General features: G+C 43.4%; 1 protein-coding gene across 1 annotated transcript in view; it reads left to right on the top strand.

The window, feature by feature from the left end:
* The window catches only part of LOC311127379 (kinase non-catalytic C-lobe domain-containing protein 1-like), a gene marked incomplete at both ends in the record, with an annotated part of 64309 nt that overhangs the window by 26121 nt on the left and 22669 nt on the right, over nucleotides 1–15519 (top strand). Inside the window, 4 exons of the mRNA XM_084159224.1 lie at nucleotides 3794–4152; nucleotides 13861–13954; nucleotides 14054–14151; nucleotides 15195–15394. Of these exons, the coding sequence (XP_084015350.1) occupies nucleotides 3794–4152; nucleotides 13861–13954; nucleotides 14054–14151; nucleotides 15195–15394 (751 nt within the window). The remainder of the gene's footprint in view (nucleotides 1–3793; nucleotides 4153–13860; nucleotides 13955–14053; nucleotides 14152–15194; nucleotides 15395–15519) is intronic.

Below are 15519 nucleotides of genomic sequence, written 5' to 3' on the forward strand. Positions count from 1 at the left end.
CTGTTCTGTGAATGTTAATATTTAGGTTGCAGGGAGGTTCTGATAATGTTTGGCAACGCCAGGGTTGTGGGTTCGTTTCCCACGGGGGGCCAGTATGAAAATGTATGCACTCACTATCTGTAAGTGACTCTGGATAAGAGCATCTGTTAAATGACTCAAATGTAAATGTAAAATGTTTTATTATGGATCCCTGAAAGTTTTATTAACCTTCTGAGAACAGAAATTATAGGTTATTTGAAGGTAATTAAATAACGTTATGTAACAATGTTTCAAAGAGACTTTTAATAACACTGCTAGCTTAGTTTGTGTTTACTGTCATTTGCTCAGGCATTAATCATGCAAACACAGTTCTTTTTTTATTGTAGCACGGCATCAGTGAGATTCAAACCTATGATCTTCTGTTCTCTATCCATGGAATTAGTCCACTGCACCACCAGGATGGAGCTAGCTTGCAATTTTTTTTTTAACTCATACAAAACTGTTCATTTTTGACACCATTTCAAAGGAAACAAGCACTCATTAAGATCAAGTGTGACCAATTAGTAGGCACGGCCAACACACCTGTATACACTTAAAGTAAAGATTCACCCATCTTGAATGTTATATTGTTTTTGTGCATCTTTGAGTGATGTTCTATTGATTCCCTGGTTCATTTAATGTTTTCATGTGCAGTGGGGAAAAAAAGTATTTAGTCAGCCACCAATTGTGCAAGTTCTCCCACTTAAAAAGATGAGAGAGGCCTGTAAGTTTCATCATATGTACACGTCAACTATGACAGACAAATTGAGAATTTTTTTCTCCAGAAAATCACATTGTAGGATTTTTAATGAATTTATTTGCAAATTATGGTGGAAAATAAGTATTTGGTCACCTACAAACAAGCAAGATTTCTGGCTCTCACAGACCTGTAACTTGTTCTTTATGAGGCATTATCTGTCCTCCACTCATTACCTGTATTAATGGCACCTGTTTGAACTTGTTATCAGTATAAAAGACACCTGTCCACAACCTCAAACAGTCACACTCCAAACTCCACTATGGCCAAGACCAAAGAGCTGTCAAAGGACACCAGAAACAAAATTGTAGACCTGCACCAGGCTGGGAAGACTGAATCTGCAATAGGTAAGCAGCTTGGTTTGAAGAAATCAACTGTGGGAGCAATTATTAGGAAATGGAAGACATACAAGACCACTGATAACCTCCCTCGATCTGGGGCTCCACGCAAGATCTCACCCCGTGGGGTCAAAATGATCACAAGAACGGTGAGCAAAAATCCCAGAACCACACGGGGGGACCTAGTGAATGACCTGCAGAGAGCTGGGACCAAAGTAACAAAGCCTACCATCAGTAACACACTACGCCGCCAGGGACTCAAATCCTGCAGTGCGAGACGTGTCCCCCTGCTTAAGCCAGTACATGTCCAGGCCTGTCTGAAGTTTGCTAGAGTGCATTTGGATGATCCAGAAGAGGATTGGGAGAATGTCATATGGCCAGATGAAACCAAAATATAACTTTTTGGTAAAAACTCAACTCGTTGTGATGGAGGGCAAAGAATGCTGAGTTGCATCCAAAGAACACCATACCTACTGTGAAGCATGGGGGTGGAAACATCATGCTTTGGGGCTGTTTTTCTGCAAAGGGACCAGGACGACTGATCCGTGTAAAGGAAAGAATGAATGGGGCCATGTATCGTGAGATTTTGAGTGAAAACCTCCTTCCATCAGCAAGGGCATTGAAGATGAAACCTGGCTGGGTCTTTCAGCATGACAATGATCCCAAACACACCACCCGGGCAACGAAGGAGTGGCTTCGTAAGAAGCATTTCAAGGTCCTGGAGTGGCCTAGCCAGTCTCCAGATCACAACCCCATAGAAAATCTTTGGAGGGAGTTGAAAGTCCGTGTTGCCCAGCGACAGCCCCAAAACATCACTGCTCTAGAGGAGATCTGCATGGAGGAATGGGCCAAAATACCAGCAACAGTGTGTGAAAACCTTGTGAAGACTTACAGAAAACGTTTGACCTGTGTCATTGCCAACAAAGGGTATATAACAAAGTATTGAGAAACTTTTGTTTTTGACCAAATACTTATTTTCCACCATAATTTGCAAATAAATGCATAAAAAATCCTACAATGTGATTTTCTGGATTTTTTTTCTCATTTTGTCTGTCATAGTTGACGTGTACCTATGATGAAAAGTATAGGCCTCTCTCATCTTTTTAAGTGGGAGAACTTGCACAATTGGTGGCTGACTAAATACTTTTTTCCCCCACTGTATATCTGAGCTATTGCCGTTCAAGCAGGCAGAAATTTGGCTGGTATGACGTAGCATTGCGATAAAGCCGCTCTCACTACACTGGAAGTTAATAGGAATACAACTTTTAGATCGCGAAAACATCTATCCTACACGTCAGATTTCAATACTGGCCTTCTCACGAATTAGCCATTGATAATGTTTTTGCAATATTCCTACTTCGAGAAATGTCTAATTTAACAGAGGGTCTAACACGTTTCTCCTATTTGTCTGCCTCTTCAGTCCAGGGTGCATTGCATGGTGCTGTTGCGAATGTCACACTCTGTGAGGCACATCGATCTGCAGGTTGAGCATGGTGAAATTGTAGACTGCTAAATTTATAGTGCAGTTTGTTTAGGCGATTTTACAGCTAACTAGCTACTTCACATGCTGAAATTGACTATGGCATTAATGTGTGTAGCAATGTTTGCTAGCTAGCCGTCCAGCCCATATAGAGAGCATTGCATTGTGGGTTTTGTAGTCAACTTGAGCTGCAACAGATTTCCACAACAATTTTCACGTTGCTACCAACCTTATTATAACGAAAAAATGAAACATTTGTTCAAAAAACATATTGTTTTCACCTATATCGCCCCACAGTGGTCATGGCAGGCAGCACACACAACCAGCTGTTCCTGTGTATTTGCAGGGAGAAACAATTTCACCATGCTCAACCTGCAGATCGATATGCCTCACAGAGTGAAACGTTATGCTGAAGTACTGAAATTCCCACCTAAGAAACATATGGTTCTCAGAACGTTATGTGCTGGCAGGGTATCCTGCAACATTCCCAGACTTTTTTTGGAAGGTTATATGCAAAATAACCAATGGACAACCACGCTCTCACCAAGCTCTAAGAAACATATGGTTCTCAGAACGTTATGTGCTAGCTGGGCTGTTACCATTACTTTACAACTGTCATCACTGTTACCGTTATCATGATAAACGAAATCCAGCTTTGAATGGCAGTTGGATCAATTTATTAGAGGAATGACTGGCTGTTGGATTAAATTGTTAAGAGCACAGTTTATTCAAGACAGCCCAAATCATGCTGCGATGTCACAATGATCTCCTCAGCTGGAGAGGGTTGTTGTGAAAACCGACACAGGCACAGTTACTTCCTCTCCATCTACACACACCAATACATACACTTAGCATAATACACACTCACACCCAGAGACACATTGGTAACAAACACTGCACACTCACATACACACAAACACACCTCTTCAGTTTCACACAAAAGACGTTATGTGTGAGATGATTAATCAGAGCAAAAATAGGCTGCTCACATTTGTAGGTGGAGGATGCCTGTGATGCAGAATCTAACAATATAACAAGGTTAACATTTAACTGCTTGCCAACAAACAAATGTAAAAGTGCCTTTTAACAAAAGAAAGCTTCAGCCTTGAGAGAATTCCACCTCTTAAAATCTCTGCGCACACACACTGCCTGATTCTCTCTCTCTCTCTCTCTTCCTGATCTGCCTGTTTCCTGGTCCAGGATTGAGAGCTGCTGAGTGTTTGGGTAAGGGGGCCATGGAGAGTGCCGAGCATCCAGGGGGGGTCAGCGATGAAAGCCCCTCTGAAGCTGACTCTCTGTGGGGGACTGACGAGCCACTGAGGGTGGGCCACCTAGGCCAGAGGAGCCCTGACTGCACCGAGGACATGGAGGACACAGAATCTCTGGTGTCTGAGCGTCTCCTCTCCCCCTGCTCCGGAGCAGAGGAGTCTAGCCACAGCCTCAGCCCAGCCTGGGGCCTGGCCTTCTATGGAGAAGACTGTTTTAGTCATGATGTGGTGGAATATGCTATAACCCTGGGACAGCACAGTGAGTCACCGTGCCTGGAGCTGAAAACACAGGTGGGTAACCTGGGAGGAAAATCTTGAATAGAATAGACCAGCTGTGAGTCATGACTGACCATACAGTATACCATGGTCTCAATGTTGGCAACAGTGATTTATTGTTAATGTGTTTATATTATACTCTAATTTTAGCTCATTTTAGAAGACATTATATGGCAACAATGTATACTGTCTGATACTTAAAGATTACAACATAATTAGTTACTACTTTCTACCAAATAGTATGTATTGAAAGAGGTACATAATGATGTTTGATTACATGAATCTGAAATAAATAAGAAGGACTTATTATGTAATTACCTTGTAAGTCTATATACATACCAGAAAACAAGCAGACTAAAGTAAAGTATAATCATGTTTATGTCTTAATACAGTGTCATTGCCTAAGGCTGTTCTAATTCTACTGTTCAACTCACTATATTAAAAGGCCTCCTCTTTGAACACGATTTTATCCTGGCATTGTTTGTTGCATTGCAGCCAATGACCAAGCTGTATTCATTTCTTATGACGATACAGACTTGTGTAATGTCAATTACATTACATAGGAGTGACATTTTTGATATAACGGAGTGGCTGCTGGCTGCGGATCCGAATTCTCTGCGACCCTCTTTCCGACAGCTAAAGGTCCAAAGATTCTCTACTTTACGTACAGTCTCTGCTCTGCTCGTTCGGCTACCCAGTGATGAATGGAGAATGGTGCTCGTTTAATAATAATAATAATAATAATAATAATAATACATTTTAATGTATGCACTTTTCAAGACATCCAATAAAGTTACATCAAATAAAGTTAGTTATTTGTTTAGTAAAGTTAGATTAAAGCTGAATCAATGTCTGCAAGATCACATAATGATAATATTCTACATAACAGAATCGAATATAATAGCATAGTATAACGTTACTGTAAGACAAAAAAAATTCTCTCATATGGCCAAAACTCAACACCGCGCGCACCACTAGTCAAAATATGTACTTTGTTTGAAACAAAACACAGGTATGCTACAGTTTATTAACACCACCACTAGTCAAAATATGTGCGGTTACCTTCAGATCCACAGCCTCAGCCATGATATAAAGCATGCAAATTCTATTAATCTCTTCCATCTCATTTAAAATGATTTGATTGAGTAATGGCCTATAATAGAGAATGTACCACTGCCTTGCATTTTCAACAAGCACCAAATAACATTATTTTCATAATTTACTGTACATTTATGATTACATGGTAATTACATTTTCAGTCAAACTACAGAATTTATAATGTTGATATGTTTGGATAAGTGCATGCATTTCATGAAAAGTCTATGAGATTATTTGTTTCAAACCAAGCAAAACGACATTAATAGCTGTAGCAAATCAGAGCATGATCATGATTTGAGGTGAATAGGAAGAAAGGAGTTGGGGGTTTTAGGGTAATTGACGCATTATGTTCTCCAAACAATTATTGAATATTAATATGATATATTTCCGACCTTTGACAGAAAGGTCATTATCATGTGTAATGGAATAACAATGAGCTTTCTTTGTCTGTATATACTTTCATGTTAATGATGTGGGCTTTTATCTGCTCCTTCACTGGAACAGTCTGACCGCCCCACTCTCACACCTTAAGAACCATGGCTCCATATCGGTGTTAGATGTGCGCAGTTTCTCACTTCAAAAGACCTATTGATTTCTGTTACCATAGTGACGGATGCAAGCAGAGAGCCAGCCCTGTACATATATTGGAGACACTCTAAAAGGCTCTTTGTGTACTGTATCTACACCCTTAGAAAAAAGGGTTCATAATGGGTTCTTCGGCTATCCCTACTAGGACAACATTTTCACCCAACAAAAAACGCTTAAAGAACCTTTTGGGGAAAAGGTTCTACCTGGAACCAAAAAGAGTTACAGTGGCTTGCGGAAATATTCACCCCCCTTGGCATTTTTCCTATTTTGCTGACTTTCAACCTGGAATTAAAATAGATTTTTTGGGGGTTTGTATCATTTGATTTACACAACATGCCTACCACTTTGAAGTTGCGAAATATTTGTTATTGTGAAACAAACAAGAAATAATACCAAAAAAAAACAGAAAACTTGAGCGTGCATAACTATTCACCCCCCCAAAGTCAATACTTTGTAGAGCCACCCTTTGCAGCAATTACAGCTGCAAGTCTTTGGTCTCTTTGTTGCCTCTCTGATTAATGCCTTCCTTGCCTGGTCTGTGAGTTTTGGTGGGCGGCCCTCTCTTGGCAAGTTTGTTGTGGTGCCATAGTCTTTCTGTCACGATCGTTTACGAACGAGACGGACCAAGGCGCAGCGTGATAAGCATACATGTTTATTTACGACTAAACACCACGACAAAACAACAAACGAAACGTGAAGTCCAAGGTAGCATACACACAACATACCTTACACGGAACAAGATCCCACAACACACTAGTGCCAACAGGCTACCTAAGTATGGTCCCCAATCAGAGACAACGAGCTACAGCTGCCTCTGATTGGGAACCACACCGGCCAACATAGATCTAAACGATCTAGAACTAAACATAGAAAAACACAACATAGAAACTACACACCCTGACTCAACATTTAAGAGTCCCCAGAGCCAGGGCGTGACACTTTCCATTTTTTTTATAATGGATTTAATGGTGCTCCGTGGGATGTTCAAAGTGTCTGATATTTTTTTATAACCCAACCCTGATCTGTACTTCTCCACAACTTTGTCCCTGACCTGTTTGGAGAGCTCCTTGGTCTTCATTGTGCCACTTGCTTGGTGGTGCCCCTTACTTAGTGGTGTTGCAGACTCTGGGGCCTTTCAGAACAGGTGTACAGTGGGGAAAAAAAGTATTTAGTCAGCCACCAATTGTGCAAGTTCTCCCGCTTAAAAAGATGAGAGAGGCCTGTAATTTTCATCATAGGTACACGTCAACTATGACAGACAAATTGAGGAAAAAAAATCCAGAAAATCACATTGTAGGATTTTTTATGAATTTATTTGCAAATGATGGTGGAAAATAAGTATTTGGTCACCTACAAACAAGCAAGATTTCTGGCTCTCACAGACCTGTAATTTCTTCTTTAAGAGGCTCCTCTGTCCTTTACTCGTTATCTGTATTAATGGCATCTCTAGAGGAGATCTGCATGGAGGAATGGGCCAAAATGCCAGCAACAGTGTGTGAAAACCTTGTGAAGACTTACAGAAAACGTTTGACCTGTCTCATTGCCAACAAAGGGTATATAACAAAGTATTGAGAAACTTTTGTTATTGACCAAATACTTATTTTCCACCATCATTTGCAAATAAATTCATTAAAAATCCTACAATGTGATTTTCTGGATTTTTTTTCCTCATTTTGTCTGTCATAGTTGACGTGTACCTATGATGAAAATTACAGGCCTCTCTCATCTTTTTAAGTGGGAGAACTTGCACAATTGGTGGCTGACTAAATACTTTTTTCCCCCACTGTATATATACTGAGATCATGTGACAGATCATGTGACACTTAGATTGCACACAGGTGGACTTTATTTAACTAATTATGTGACTTCTGAAGGTAATTGGTTGCCCCAGATCTTATTTAGGGGTTTCATAGCAAAGGGGGTGAATACATATGCACGCACCACTTTTCCATTATTTATATTTTAGAATTTTTTGAAAGAAGTTTTTTTTTTCATTTCACTTCACCACTTTGGACTATTTTGTGTATGTCCATTACATGAAATCCAAATAAAAATCCATTTAAATTACAGGTTGTAATGCAACAAAATAGGAAAAATGCCAAGGGGGATGAATACTTTTGCAAGGCACTGTATATTTCAAATACTTGTTTCGATGTATCACTTATGGGATTAAGCGCAGCGATCCAATATGTTATAAACCAATCACACAGCATCTGTCAGAGACCGGTCGAGTGGCGAATAGGGTGAGCCCCTCCTTCCTTATAAGGCGCCACTCGCCCACCGACTAGTCATTTGCGCTCTCTTCCTTGCAAAGAGTCACTGTGCTCCTGAAGCTCTCCTCAGCACGACTTGAACCTGTCTTCCTGCTAAACAGTTCCTAGGCGAACCGTGAGGTTAACGTTGCTGAACGTACGACCTCAGCCCTATTATTTTGTGTTGAAAGACAGACCGTACGGAAAGTTATTTTGCTTTGTGTAGAATTATCTCTGCCTTTCCTACTCACTCCTGTGGTTGTTAGCGTCACACTGCTAGCTACTGAAACTTGGCTAACTTTCGCCGGAAGGCTTGGCTAACCTAGCTAGCTTGCTGGAAAGCTTGCTATACCTCTACAACTGGCTTTTCTACCTGGCAAGGTAGAATTGCTACCTGTCTTTTCTCTCGTTTAGTTCAACCCACGTCCCCTCGTGTCATGTTGACTAGACTGACCGTCCTTAGCTTCACATCTTGACGGCCGAGAGAAACGCTTTGTTAATCGAGAAACAAAGAAAGTATGAGCTTTCTCCGGCTAGCATTGTGCTAACTAGCTAGGCTATTAGCTCACTATGTGAACGCTAGCTAGCTTATGCTTTGCACGTGAACTATGGCAAAAGCTAATCTCGTAGCCATGGAGCCTGTTACCATGAGCAGGACTCCTGCTTCTGCCCCAGCACCGGCACACATGTGTCCATGCGAGGCTACTATTTCCGGCAAGGATACACACTCTTTGTGTGTCGCCTGCATGGGGCTTGAGCACGTGGAAGCATCTCTCACTAACCCAAGTCATGTGTGCATTTTAGGGCACTGCCTGCGAGTGTCCTCAAACGGCGAGCGCGCAGAGCAGCCCCTAAACCAGACTCGTCGTCAGTACAGCCTCCGGGCTTGGAGGCTACCTAACCCTCCTGGGACGAGGTTTTGGACTATCTTGGTCCTCTGTTTCAGACAGAAGCAGCATAGGAGGAGGCTTGGATATCGGCATGGAGGAGGAAGATGAACTCCTCCAAGCCAGCGAGAAAAAAGAGGAAACCCCATAGCTTGAGGCCCTCTTCCTCCTCCAAGCCCCTGCCCAGTAAAGTCCTAACCAGACACTTTGTAGGCATGGATTTTCAGGGCATGGAGGAGACTGGCTTCGGCAAGCCGCCGGTGGTCGAGCACCTCAACCCCAGTGCCTCAGCTACAGCCAGCACTACTCTCCCTGGAAAGATGGAGCGCTTCACCGCATCCTTATTCCAGAAGGTCTTAGTGTCTGCGGCACATTCGGTAAAGACCTTTAAACATAACATCCCTGCTGCTGGCTTACCAGGCTGATTTGCTACAAGAGATGGGAAAAACTCTTGGTCAAAGACACAGCCGGCCACAAACTTTGGAATGAGATCTGTGTGGTTACAGATCTCAACCTCCAGAGGCGCCATTCAAGGCTGTGTGCACTCCCTGAGCCTTGCTGTGGTAGGATATAGAGCCCTTTGGCGCAGCTTGTCAGACAAGGAGAAAACAGACTTCCTGCAATTCCCGCCAGGTCCTTCCCCTGGAGGGAAGAAGGGGCGCCCGACATAGGGGTAAGTCCCCAGCAGCAGAGAGGGACAGTGCACAGCCCACAGCATGTCCTGGCCTGTCCTCTCTCTGGTGGAGCACAGACTCCTCCCCCACCCCCCATCACAACGGAGGAGAGGCACATCGGGGGGTGCCCCATTCTGGACCTACGGGTCCTTCACAGCTATCTGGCAAGGCTTACCTTCCGCATGCTTACGTTCAACATGAGGTCTCGCTTCACTCGTCAAGGCGACTAATTCACCTCAGCCGACCTACGGAACACTTATTCTCACATAAGCATTCTGTCATCTCATAAGCATTTTGTCATCATACCTGTGTTGCTCCATGACACAGGAGCAAGCGGTACAAGACACGGCCCCCCTCATCAAGTAAGGGTTCAAGATCAACCAGATAAAAAGCTGTTTAATGCAGAGAGGTTTTTCTTTCCTATCATACTACACTATCCGACGACCACATCATGTTGTCCCGGCAGTGCCTCTCCCTGTTCCACAGGAGGTGCTCAGTCACGCTCAGAACGTGTCCCTGAGTGCAGGGATTGATGGCATCCACCATCTCAGTAGCACCGATGGGTCTACTGAGGATGAGAGACCTCCAGCGTTGGGACGCTGCCCAACGTCTGTGTACATGACGTCACCTTTATCTTTACATAAAGTAATCTCAGTTTGTCTCTGGGCTCTCTGTCATGGGAGGAGCCCCTTGATAATTGTTCCTGGCACTCCCCTGGGGGCAGTGTCAACGAGGAAGGTGGTGACGACAGGCGCACCACTCACAGGAGGGGGCACAGCCTACGAGGAAAGAGCTTTAGATGGATTGTGGTTCCCACAGCCCCTTCTCGCTCAGTCAAAATACCTTTAGCTGCTGATAGTGTTCCACTCAGTGAAACACTTTTAGCCCTTCCTTCGAGATTGTCATATCCTGATCAGGACAGACAATATGACCGTGGTAGCATACATCAACCGCCAATGTGGCGCTCGTGCTCTGCAAGACTACTCTGTGGAGCAGAGCACACCTACTCTTCCTACGCACAACTCAGGTCCCAGGCTTACTAACTGTGGAAAGGGACTTGATGTCCAAAGGGAATCCCCTATACGTGGACCGGAGACTCCCTAAGTGGTGAACCAGATCTGGGAGGATCACGGTCAAGCCACCATAGATCTCTTCGCATCACATAAAAACATGCACTGAGCATGGTTTTCTGCACTTGTAAAAAACGCACACCTCGACTAGGGGAGTGGCTTTGCGTCTTTCCTCCCCTATGTCTAATACTCCCCACTCTAGTCAGAGCGAGTGACCAAGTCTTATCCCTCATTCTGGTAGCCCCTCTACAGTCAGAGAAACTACTGTTATGCTGGGTCCTGATGACGCAAGCAAATGGAGAGATTTCCCATCCTCCCTCAGTAACCACGAAAGGATGAATCTGAATGTGACAGGCTTTGAGACTATCCAGAGTGCAAGAGCCCCTTCTACATGCTCACTGAAACAAGTGCCGTGTTTTTGAGAAGTGGTGTGACCAGAGATAGATCATTCCTTACCAATGCTCTGTATCAAGGTTTTATGCTTTTTGCAAGACCTTTTGGACAGAGGGAAGGCTTTCTCCACTGTAAAGGTCTATTTAGCCACTATCTCAGCCTGCCAGATAGGCTTAGACAACAACACAGTAGGGAAGCACCCTCTGTTATGTCGTTTCGTGAAGGGAGCACGTTGCTTACGCCCATTCTCCAAACCTTTAGCCCTGTCTTGGGACCTGTCTATTGTGCTTGAGGCTATTTCACAGCAACCGCTGGAAAGCGTGGAGATGAAATACAGTGGGGAGAACAAGTATTTGAGACACTGCTGATTTTTCAGGTTTTCCTACTTACAAAGCATGTAGAGGTCTGTAATTTTTATCCAGAAAATCACATTGTATGATTTTTAAGTAATTAATTTGCATTTTATTGAATGACATAATCATTTGATACATCAGAAAAGCAGGACTTAATATTTGGTACAGAAACCTTTGTTTGCAATTACAGAGATCATACGTTTCCTGTAGGTCTTGACCAGGTTTGCACACACTGCAGCAGGGATTTTGGCCCACTCCTCCATACAGACCTTCTCCAGATCCTTCAGGTTTCGGGGCTGTCGCTGGACAATACGGACTTTCAGCTCCCTCCAAAGATTTTCTATTGGGTTCAGGTCTGGAGACTGGCTAGGCCACTCCAGGACCTTGAGATGCTTCTTACGGAGCCACTCCTTAGTTGCCCTGGCTGTGTGTTTCGGGTCGTTGTCATGCTGGAAGACCCAGCCACGACCCATCTTCAATGCTCTTACTGAGGGAAGGAGGTTGTTGGCCAAGATCTCGCGATACATGGCCCCATCCATCCTCCCCTCAATACGGTGCAGTCGTCCTGTCCCCTTTGCAGAAAAGCATCCCCAAAGAATTATGTTTCCACCTCCATGTTTCACGGTTGGGATGGTGTTCTTGGGGTTGTACTCATCCTTCTTCTTCCTCCAAACACGGCGAGTGGAGTTTAGACCAAAAAGCTCTATTTTTGTCTCATCAGACCACATGACCTTCTCCCATTCCTCCTCTGGATCATCCAGATGGTCATTGGCAAACTTCAGACGGGCCTGGACATGCGCTGGCTTGAGCAGGGGGACCTTGCGTACGCTACAGGATTTTAATCCATGACGGCGTAGTGTGTTACTAATGGTTTTCTTTGAGACTGTGGTCCCAGCTCTCTTCAGGTCATTGACCAGGTCCTGCCGTGTAGTTCTTGGCTGATCCCTCACCTTCCTCATGATCATTGATGCCCCACGAGGTGAGATCTTGCATGGAGCCCCAGACCGAGGGTGATTGACCGTCATCTTGAACTTCTTCCATTTTCTAATAATTGCGCCAACAGTTGTTGCCTTCTCACCAAGCTGCTTGCCTATTGTCCTGTAGCCCATCCCAGCCTTGTGCAGGTCTACAATTTTATCCCTGATGTCCTTACACAGCTCTCTGGTCTTGGCCATTGTGGAGAGGTTGGAGTCTGTTTGATTGAGTGTGTGGACAGGTGTCTTTTATACAGGTAACGAGTTCAAACAGGTGCAGTTAATACAGGTAATGAGTGGAGAACAGGAGGGCTTCTTAAAGAAAAACTAACAGGTCTGTGAGAGCCGGAATTCTTACTGGTTGGTAGGTGATCAAATACTTATGTCATGTAATAAAATGCAAATTAATTACTTAAAAATCATACAATATGATTTTCTGGATTTTTGTTTTAGATTCCGTCTCTCACAGTTGAAGTGTACCTATGATAAAAATTACAGACCTCTACATGCTTTGTAAGTAGGAAAACCTGCAAAATCGGCAGTGTATCAAATACTTGTTCTCCCCACTGTATCTCTCCTATAAACTGCTTTACTGATTGCCCTTACGTCCGCAAAGCGGAATAGTCTCGCCTGAGCTTGTGGTTTTCCACCCACCTCCCTTCACACCATTTTGTCCAGTACGCGCGTTGTGCATTTACTTACGCAAGGACGACCAGCTCTTTGTTTCCTGGGTGCCCCCCTCAAGGGTGGGCCCCTCTCTTGTCAATGACTATCCCATTGGATAGTGGAGGCTATTATATTGGCTTATAATAACAAGGGTTTACAGCCCCCGGAGGGCCTGAGTGCTCATTCCACCACCTCTTGGACACTGTTGTAAAGGCATTTGTGATACGGCTTGTTGGGCTACCCCTCATACTTTTATGAGGTTTTACCGACTGGATGTCACTGCACCTTCGTTGGCGCATAATGTCCTCAGAGCCTCTGAGGGATGAATCTGTTGGAAGACTACCTGGCTTCGAAAGGCATGTCTACGATATGGGAGTTGGCCATATCCCATAAGTGATATATCGAAACAAGTATTTGAAATAGAACTCAAGGTTAATTTCTTAACCCCGGTTCTATGATAATATGAGGGAGATGTATCACCACATTTCCCTTCTCGCAGTACGCAAAGAAGAGATACATGTTTTGTCTCTTATAAGGAGGGAGGGGCTCACCCTATTCGCCACTCGACTTGTCTCTGACAGACGCAGGTTTCTTCCACTCTGTGGATCGCTACGCAAATCTCCATCATATTATGATAGAACCGGGGTTAAGAAATGAACCTTGAGTTTTCCTACAGAGACGGTCGAAGAACCCTTTGCAGTTCTAAGTAGAGATCTGAATGGCTTGTTGTCTACTTGATATTTTATGCATTACATTTTCTCCTTGTAGGAGCTTCAACAGCAGCACATGATCGAGACGAAGAATCTCAAAAAGACCCGAAATTTCTACCAAAAGCTGCTCCATCAAGAGAGAAAAAACAAAGGTACCAATCAATCCCTCATCACTTTTATAATTCCCAATGTCTACTATTGGTTGATAAATAGAGAAAGAAATGCTATATTTCTGTGTTTTTCTTCTGAAGGTTCGGAGGCTAGATTGATGCTGTCCAAACTCAAGGTCCAGCTTGTGGAGTTGAGGTCCAAAGTGGAGTTCCTTGACTGTGTAAAGAAATATCTTGAGGTGCGGACAGGTTGAACAGATGATTTCTTTCTTAATCCGGCCCTGTGTCTTGTGAAAGACTCATGTATAGCCTTGTGTCAATTGAGAACAGTTGACTAAGTCGGTAGTTCTCAATTCTTTCCTCAGGGACCCCCAACCATTCCAGAGCTAGCACATCTGATTCAACTAGTGATGGGCATTCCGAGTCTTCTCGGTGAGTCGGCTTCACGTAAAAGAGCCGGCTCATTCTGCTTCCAAATGGCTCTTAGTTAAAGAAAATGCTTAAAAATCTACCTAGAACCATGAAAAAATTGCAAATCTCCAATGTAAAGCCTAAAAGTTATTTTTTTACCTGGCCAAATTATTAGATGGCCTGCAAAAAAAACAAAAAAACGCACTGAAACAATCTACGTGGACCAGATTGATGTGCTCTCCCCACTATTTATTGTTTCTAAGTGAGGATTCACCCTCTTTGGAGAATTATTTTGTAACTTATCTGGAGAAAAACATTGTTTTAAGCTAAAAAAACGGTAGTAGCAGTATACAAATCAGGGAGCCAAATGAACGGCTCTTTCACCGATGCGATTCGGTTCCCGACGTTCACCAAAATGATCTGTTCAAAAAGAGCTGTTCGTTCGCGAACACCCATCACTAGATTCAACTTGTTAATAAACACAATAATAAAACCTATGGAGTTGTAACAATATAATATGGCTATTAAACCAGAATAAAAAACATGTATGGTTCTACAAAGAACCTTTGAGATTGAGAAAGGTTGTTTATAGAACCATTCTCCATAAAAGGTTTATAAAGTACCATATAAAATGGTTATATATATACCCCAAAAGGGTTGTAACCATAGCGGAATATAGAACCTTTTTTTATGCTTCTTTATAAAACCTTAGGAAAGTGTTCTTTGTAGCACCATACAGGTTCCATTTAGAACCTTATGAGCATGGTTCACTAAAAAGGTTTCCGCTATGGTTGCAAGCCAAATAACCCTTATTTGGCACTAAATAGAACCAGTTGTTTTTAATGTGCATCTGCCTGGTTGTTTTGGTCAGGTTCTGAGTGTGGATCAGTGGGGTATGGATGTGTCCCTCCTCCCCTCCCTGGCAGCCTCTGGTCCAGGGAGCCCTCTGGATCTCCAGCCCTCAGAGGAGCCTGCCGTGCTGGGATTGGTGTCTTTGTCTGGGGCAGGGAGAGGGAAGAGCAGCCTGCAGTCCGCCACACCCCTGGGTCTCATGTCCTACCTCTATGCCAGGTAACACTAATTAACTATATATCAGCTTACAGTAACAGGTTAACAGGTTACAGTAACACGTTTAGGTTACAGTAATACATGAACTATTAAACCCATGAGTGTGATTAACAGTGCATTAGCAAGTA

This window comes from Coregonus lavaretus (assembly GCF_964263955.1).
Source record: "Coregonus lavaretus genome assembly, chromosome: 1".
Taxonomy (NCBI): Eukaryota; Metazoa; Chordata; class Actinopteri; order Salmoniformes; family Salmonidae; genus Coregonus; species Coregonus lavaretus.